The 8,550-nt window shown below is 36.4% G+C and overlaps 1 protein-coding gene across 1 annotated transcript in view; it reads right to left on the minus strand.

The window, feature by feature from the left end:
- Window positions 1-8,158, minus strand: part of LCP2 (lymphocyte cytosolic protein 2 (SH2 domain containing leukocyte protein of 76kDa)) — a 31,987-nt gene extending 23,829 nt beyond the window's left edge. Inside the window, exons 1-3 of the mRNA XM_009705082.1 lie at window positions 8,081-8,158; window positions 4,400-4,462; window positions 826-872 (exon numbers count right to left, since the gene is read on the minus strand). Coding sequence (XP_009703384.1) covers window positions 826-872; window positions 4,400-4,462; window positions 8,081-8,158 — 188 coding nt within the window. The remainder of the gene's footprint in view (window positions 1-825; window positions 873-4,399; window positions 4,463-8,080) is intronic.
- Between the last annotated feature and the right edge of the window lie 392 nt (window positions 8,159-8,550).

Here is an 8,550-nt window from a genome sequence, read left to right on the forward strand (position 1 = left end):
GGAACTGGGAGATGAGCAACAAAGAAACAACCATGTTGGAATAACTGGAGTTCCTTTCTTTTTTCTTTTTTTTTTTTTTTTCCTCCTTACTTTGTTTACAAGACCATGAAGAGTTCCATGTGTATCATGGTTAGGAACCTTCTAACTTCCAGCTTAAACATGTACCACAGAACTCATAGCAAAATAAAATCCTTTGTTTTTCACCATGAAATATTAGAAGTAGCTAATTTCTCTGTTACTCAGTATTGACTCAATGAGATTATTGTACTTCATTTAGTAACTTCTATGAAATTATGAAAGCTATTCAGATAAATTCGAAACTTTTTCAAGGCCTAATCCACAGGAGCTAAGGAAAGCTATTTAACACTGAATCAAATGTTCCAGACTGATTTCTCTTTAATGCCTTCCTAAAGGAAAAGAACATGATGAAAAATCACTTGAACTCCTCAACTGTTGTGTACCTACATGACATCTTTTTTCCTTTGTGTTAAAGTCAACAGTTAAGTAGTGAAGAGTTAAATCATGCTTCGAAGGTAAGACTTGCAAAAAAGTTTAACATTTGTGTAGCTGCTGACAGTCAAAGAATTTATGGATGAGTTCTTTTGAACATCCCCCAGACAATTTTTTTATATTGTATCACTGTGCTTGAGCAGTCATGACAATACTCCTTTTATTTTGGAACATTCTTCTTTTTCTCTCAGTACCCAGCAATAAACTAGTCTCTAACTAATCACTTGCAAATCCTTTGCCTGATGTTTCCTATGAGTTTTCACTGCAGACTAGCTAAGATAATTTCTAATATTAAATTGGTTTGGCTTTACTTACGGCACTCTGAGTTTGGGAAATTTCTGAATATCATTTTCAGACATGTTCTGAAAAGGAAACACATGATATATATCACAAAATTGTCCACGGAACACCCTGCGACTTACAGAAGTCTGCATATTCAAAAAGGTGGCATGAAATGTCAACTGATAGGAATGTAAAATGCATAGAAAAGCAATGCAAGATAACCGCCTGCCCATCCCATAGCTCGTAAGAGAAGTGAACCCATTTTCATAAAAAATCCTCTCTGTATTTTTTCTGATTTGCTGGATGATGGTTATTACTTTATGTTGCTGCCAGTTGTATTAAACTAGCTAGGAGGTTAATAAACATCATGTGTGTTTCTTTACACACAGTGAACTTCAACAAGATAATCACACCTAACTTCAAACAGAAGTATTTCTGTAGCTAGAATGTTTTAATGATAGCTTGTTAAAAAGATCTGTAAGGAAAAGTAAAACCTTAAACCAGCTCTTTCCAGATAAGAGTTGGGTAAATTTGTTTGTTTCCCAGCAGATGAGCCATTCTTCCAGGAGTAACTTCAAATTAATGGCACTCTGTGCAAAGTTAAAGCCAAGTAATTTGCTTTTCTGATTTGGGTTCTAATCTAGTTCTTTATTGGTGTTATATTGTCACATTGACTTACAGGCAAGGTTAAAATCCATCCCTGCTCTGCTTCTTAAAAGGACTGGCAATAAAACCCTCTTCTGCAACAGCTTTCTCCCTAGAGATTGTCAGAGATACTTAAGCTAAAGCAGATGAACAGATACTGAACCAAAAAAATCCAGAACTATTTTTAAATCTTCTATTTTTCTTTTTCCTGTTTTCATTCTCTTGCTTTCTGGATATTGCTTTTCATTGTACATTGTCATGACCTAGCATACAGGAAAACATATCCTTTACATATTTATTATTAAAGAAGTCTTGAGATAGTATGATTCATGTCAGCGGACAGTGTCAAACAATTAATAGAGAGCTACATCCTGGTAACATCCCGCACTGCAGATTACAGGTGCGAGCTCAACAGAACATGCATGGTCTACTTGAAATCATCATCAGTGGCATTCTTCCTGGCAATTTTGGAATTATGCTTCTCATGGTAAATATAAAAGGACAGAATATTTCAAGTGCTTTTTTAAACACTTGTAGTTTTAAGGCAATGTGCAATGAAACGCCCTTTGTGAAGGGCTGTTCCTGGTAGGGAAGGTAAACTACCATAGATTCTGCTTTTTTGCTATTTTGCTTCACATCTTTTTAGTACAGCTAAAAAATATGGTATTTAAGTGACTTCAGACGCTAGACATATTGAATTCCGACATATTTGATAGGGAAATCAAGCAAAACTGTGCATGATTGCAAATTTTCAGGGTAGCACTGTAAATTTTAAAATAGAGCACCATTTGCTGGAGTTTTGTGCTAAGAACCTTATCTGTAACATCATAGTATACACAAAATCACATGTTCTAGTGGAGATGTAGCTGGAAAACTCCTTGGACTTAAGAGCAGTCTTGGCAGCCTAACAAAAATCTTTCTAAAACTGGGATGAGGAGGGGAGCATCTTCCCCCTTCAACCATAATATAGCAATTAGATTGCAGATTATCCTGATCTGAGCTGAGATGTGCTAAGTCTGCAGAGCTTCACTGATGCTCCTGCAGAGAGAGTCAACACACATTGGTTCACAATGCTATCAATGATTTTCAGGACAGAACAGCTCTGTTTTCCAGCACTATTTTGCCTCTGGGAGTACTCACAGGAGTAAAACACAGAAAAAATATACTCCCTTTATGGAAATGTCCTGCAGGATTTACTGAAGAATTGTAATTTTTTTCTAAAGACTTTTTAAGCTTCTCTCTGGAATTCTACTCTGGCAATAAACATGTCAAATATTATGGGTTTAAACTCTCATAAAGAGCCATGTTGCTGTTTTAAATATTAGAGAATTTTATTAGAATAAGTTACATGGAATCCCTCTGCTTTTATTCCTACTACATCTCAACTGGACTTTCCTTGTGATAGCCAGCAGATACAGAAATGTGACTTTGAAACTAGGATGTTATTCTGATGAATAAGACAGCAATATTTTTACAGTCAGGTTTACCATATAGATTGGAGAACAGATATAAAGCCTGCAAACACCCAGTCTTAGCAGTTTCTACTGTGCAAACGTAAATTGGCAGTTTCCAATAACTTACAAAAGGTAAAAAGATATTTCTTAGAAAAAACATTCATACAGAGAAGCATTTTTTTTTTCAGAATTGCACTGTACTCTAGAATATTCTACTTAAAGTCTGCTTTTGTTGTTCTGTTTAACAGGTGAACCTTTTTTGTATTACACAATCGATAAGTAGGTCAAAAGCCTAAAAAAACCTCAGCAGACGTGAGCAGCTGCTTGCATACTTAATAGAAAAGCACCCTTTGAATCTATTGGGATGCCTCTGAAGAAACGCAGCACTCTGAGCTATGTATTTACAGAAACACGCTGGCAATAATAAAAAATTACAAAATTCGGTTAGAAATCACACAGTTATTGCTCTTGTTATTTGTACCTCACAAACTTCCCAAATTTCATAACGCTTCCAGAGCCAGAACTTCCACTCTAGCCACAGGTCCCTAGGGCTTGAGCTAAGGAGAATCTCTTAGGGGTTAGTAGGATAAATCATATGACACACATCTGAATAATTCTGACTCCACCCAGTAGGAGGGAGGTGTAATATCCTGTTCCTACAAAAAGTGTTTGAAAATTTTTATGTCGCATTTCAATGAAATGTCAAAAAGCTTGATACATTAGGACAAGTAAATAAAAAATAAGAAGGCTTTAGAATAGTCATGCATAGATTTCCCCACTAAAACTAATTATACAGATGATCAAAATTACTACTTTTTGGGAAAACAGAATAGTTAATATTTGGAAATAAAATAAAATAGAAGTAAAATGAAGTAATAATAAAAGCTCTTACACATCTTCATGAATGCGTATTTAAAATCTGAAAACAGCAGCTCTGTCAGTGGAAATTATCAGCTTTTCTAAAGTTAAGCCAAGCTGTTGGTAAAGCCTGGAGCAATGTTGACTTAAACCCACTGGAACATTGCTTACTAGATTTGGTGCTCTTAAAGTTCATTGATTTTGGGTATTGCTGCAGAAGAAATCTAATTTTAACTACAGAGGTATGAAATAGTGCTTACAATAGAAGGCCAGTCATTCTGACCAGGTCTGTGTCTTCTTTAGTAGGAGAGGACAATTCATAAATGTAAGTTTTCTGTAGATAGCGTTTGAAAACAAGCATTTCCCATAAAGGAAGAGATGAATTCAAGATAAGACTGTGGTTTTATAACTTCCCTGTCAGTTTAAAAAATGCTAAAGTATATGGATATTAAACAGCATGCTTGGGTTCCCAGCATTCCATATTTAAAGCAAGATGTCTGGCTGATTTTAGCAAAGGCATTTACTTCTCATATTTATACTTCAGTAACCATCTGCAAACTAAGTACTTTGCATCTGCCAATGCAAAGTAAGGAGTCGAAACAATTATTTGATTGGAATTTTACAGGAAGGACTTTTACAGCTCTACTTACCAAAAACCTTTGTCCATTTATGCTGTGCTTTCTCACAACTTTCTCACAGTCCTTATACTTTAACTGTCAATGAAAAGAAGATGATTATTGCACTCTTAATTATAAGAATGGATTAAGACACTTAGACATACAGCTAGCTTTGACTAGATGCTTCAAGTTACCCTTTTCTATGCTAGAACCCGTCTGAATGGCTCATTTTGTTCTGCAAACACGGATTTAAGACAAAGATTCTTCAGTGGACCTGAGGATTTTCATCCAGTTGGGAACATATAATTCCTCACAGTTAAAAACTACCTCACAGTCGCGTGGCCCAAAGAAATATTTGGAAAATGGATAGTTGTGGTACTGAGTGGGATGAACAGCAGCAGAAAACAGGAAGTACAGCAAAAATTTTATTATCTTGGGACACTGAAGCCCTGATCCCAGTTGCTGAATTCATTATTGTGATCAAAAAGTTTCCTCTTCTGGATGGAAATGTCACTTGTTAATCCTGGAAATTATCTATAGTTATTGGAGAACTTTTCCACAATATTATGGTTTACAGTAGCGTCTAGGACAAGGACATGCATTTTAGAAGCTGATCATGTACATAAGAAAAGAAAGCTCCTGGTCCTACCAGGCAAAAATTTAACAGTGATTTGGGGGACTTAGAGAAAACAAAAAGCCTAAAAACTAGCCACATATAGCAAGACAAGACTCAAATATTTCCAGTGGGCAGTGGGTGTCTTGTGGCTATCTTAAGGGTGTCTTACTTGAACAGTTATAGCATAATGTGAGAACACAGCTTATATTTTTGATCTGGCTAGAATGCATTTATTCTGTTTCAAGTTGTTCAAGTCCATACCAGAAGGAACCCAAAGCATAGGCCGACAAAGTGACTTTTCGGAACCTTCAAGACAGAAGAATGGCTCTGGGCTTGCCTGAAACTAGTTAGTGAAAGTTATGCAGACAAACCATCCAGTGCTGCTGGGAGAGTTCCCCTAAAGCAGAGAACATCTTACAGAGACCATTATGTCCTTTCTTAGTTCTACTCTATTTATTCATTCTAAGGAGTAATGTTGTAACTTGGTGTTATATGAGAACAGATCCTGAAAACATCTGAGCATCTGAGAGGGTATTTTTAGGAGCCACCTTCAGTTACTCATATGCAGAAACAGACCTAATTCTGCTAAATATTTTAGGACACAGATTAAGACTTTTGTGCAGACTGACAACTTAAACCTGTAAATAATGTTTCTTTCATGTAGTGAGTGCTATCATGACGCTACCAGCACAGGTCTGTATGCAGCAGTGAGCAACTGCTATATTTGGTAGAACACATCAGTGTGACTGAGACCTAATCTCATTCTGAAAGTAATTGAAAAATACTGTTTAGCTATTAAAAATAACCCTCGGGATGTCATAAATACGAACATCTTTGCTTTTTCTAAAAAAATTTAAAGTCTTTAGAAATTATTTGAAGGTTTCGTACTTTATTGGTCCTTCCCTATTTTGAATACATGGTTTAAGTTAAAATAGGCTTTAAGTTAACACAGGCTTTAAGTCAACACACCTAGAATCATCAATTAGATGTTATCACTGATAAGTATGAAGAATTCTTATTTGACAGAAACTGAGGCCTTTATTTGTGCCAGTAATACGTCACAGTATTGTCACATAAATTACTGATGTTATGCTGGCTGAATTTTGCCAATACGAAGGTGTAAGCTAACAATGAATTGATGAAAATCTTTTCACTGCCCTGTGTCATGACCAATCACTTCAGGTGAGAGAAGATTTGAATGTGTTTGTCCTTTGAAAATCATGCCACAATTATCTCAGTTCAGGAGGAAAAAAATTGCTTATCCCTCTTGGACTTGAGTCTTGGACTTTGAACATATGGCTGCAGGCAAACTATATTAGTCAGATGCAAATAAAGCATTCCTAAGGTATAACATTCGACCCTTTAATGATACATATGAGGGAAATTGTATGAGTTTATCTGGGGATAAGATCTGGTCACTTCTGGCAGTTGCTCAGAGCTGGCTGACGTAGGCTGACATTATCATCTTACACAGATTTCATAGATGACTTTAAGCAGCTTTTGCTTCCCAAAATTCACCTCCCTAAAAGTGGAATGCCAGGATTATCTCTGTCCTGGGGGGTATCTGGATCAGTAGAGGGGGGCTACTCCAAAATTACTGTAACTGGGGCCATTCAGTTCTGATAGAGCTTACAGTTAATCCTTTTATCACTGTTAAGAATATCATTATCAGCTCTTTCAGGAAGCCATTTCCCTTCTCAGTCTCTTGGAAACAGTGATCCAAACTACCACGCACCAGTGTTGCAATGTTTTTCATATTTGTTTGAAGTTATCTGTTGATAATGATCTCATCTGTTCCATCTCCAATTCTTTGTTTCATTTTCCTGTGCCACTAACCCCTGCGCCCTAAAATTAGGGGTTTGTAAGTAGTTGGCAGTTTCACTTCTCTGGAGATTTGGAAGACATAGACTTTGTGTTTGATCTGCTTTGTCTTTATCAGGTAGTTTTGCATTCTAGTGTCAAATTTGCCTCAACTCCCCAAATAAAACTCTCGTAGAGTTATAGGAGCTGTTGAAACAATGAATTTTGCATGATTTCAAAATTAAGCCCAAACTGTTCCAGGTTTTACAAGTCTAGTCTGACAGCTCACTTGAAAATTAACCAGCTATGCTGGCATTACTTGAAAATCTTCCCAAATCTTCTGATTGATCTGAATGTTAAACTCCAGGCTGGCAGTTTTGGACTTTGGACTTTGGGAGGAATGTATTCAGTTGCAAGGGGTATTCAGAAGCAGGCACTATACTATCTCTGATGTGAACTGAAAAGTGAACAATTTACAGAGAACACACAAAAATGAGATTTCAGTAAAATTGGCTCAGTTACACATTCCTGGGCAATTACAAAGGTGTCAGCATTGCTGTGCAGAGTCTGTATATTGGCAGTGAATTCCTGTATTGCCTTTCAAAGTGTGGAAACTCCTCTGCATTATAAAATGACATTTATAGATCATCACAAGTGAAAAAGATCTCAAAAGAAACAGAAGTTCCTAGCTAGTCACAGAAGGTAATGTCAGAAAAAGTAACAGTGACAGGAAAAAGGGGTGGCTAGTAATCTTTAGCCATGAGTTTTGCCCAAGAAGTTTTAGAATAGGGAAATCAAACCCAAAGTTGAAAGGTTTTTCCAACTGAGCCTCAAAAAATTAGGAGTCCATGTAGCCACAACCATTAAGTTCCTGGCTGCCTTCTCATGGATGTGATTAGCAAAGACATTCAGAGCCCCGTTTGTGAACACAGAGCAATTTGAAAAAAAAAAAAAACCCTCTTCTGAAAATCATTGAAGAAGACCTAGAAAACTTGTAATCTTCACACACTAATGCCTTCTACAGCTCTTAATATATGTTACATCAACAATTGTTGTAGTAAGGTGCATATTTTCTCTGAAAAGCCATGAGTTTCTGTTACACCCTATTTAAAACACACTTTCAAGATTCATTTATAGATTTTACTGGCCAGTTTAGTTCAGCTTCTTAATTGTCAGTGGTTTTGGTTTTACTTTTGCAGCAAGCTTTGGCCATTATAAAAATATGTAAATTTAGCACAAACAATGTTACAAGTAGTTTGCTCCTCCGTCATACAAAGACAAAACACAGTTAAACTTACCGTCCTAAAATATTCTGCTAAGTCATCTGGGTTCCATGTAACCACGTCTGAACGGTAAGGAATGTTTCTCAAATCCATTGTAAGTTTTCTCCTCTGGGCTGTTAGAGAACGCTCATAGCAGTACAATTGAAGAAACAGCCATGTATTCCCTCTGTGTGACCACCTCCAGCGTGTCCAGTAATTCCTTGCCTAATACTCAGCTTCTTCTGTTTAAGACCTTTCGTTTTTTTAATTTAGAACTACGTTGTTAAGACATCCAAGAGAGGTACTGCTTCCTCTAAAAGAAAATGCTCTCTTCTCAGAAAAATTGTCAGCTAGTCAGCCTTACCACTTCCTTTGTCTGAATATAAATAAGTAAACAAGGAAGCAGAGCAAAGTGTTGAAAATGTTCTGCCTGCTACGTATAAGTAAGCTCCTATGGACCCTATTTGCTTGTAATTGCATATATAAATATTTAAGTATTTAAACAC

The sequence above is a fragment of the Cariama cristata genome, unplaced genomic scaffold (genome assembly GCF_000690535.1).
Source record: "Cariama cristata isolate BGI_N322 unplaced genomic scaffold, ASM69053v1 scaffold5490, whole genome shotgun sequence".
Classification (NCBI taxonomy): Eukaryota; Metazoa; Chordata; class Aves; order Cariamiformes; family Cariamidae; genus Cariama; species Cariama cristata.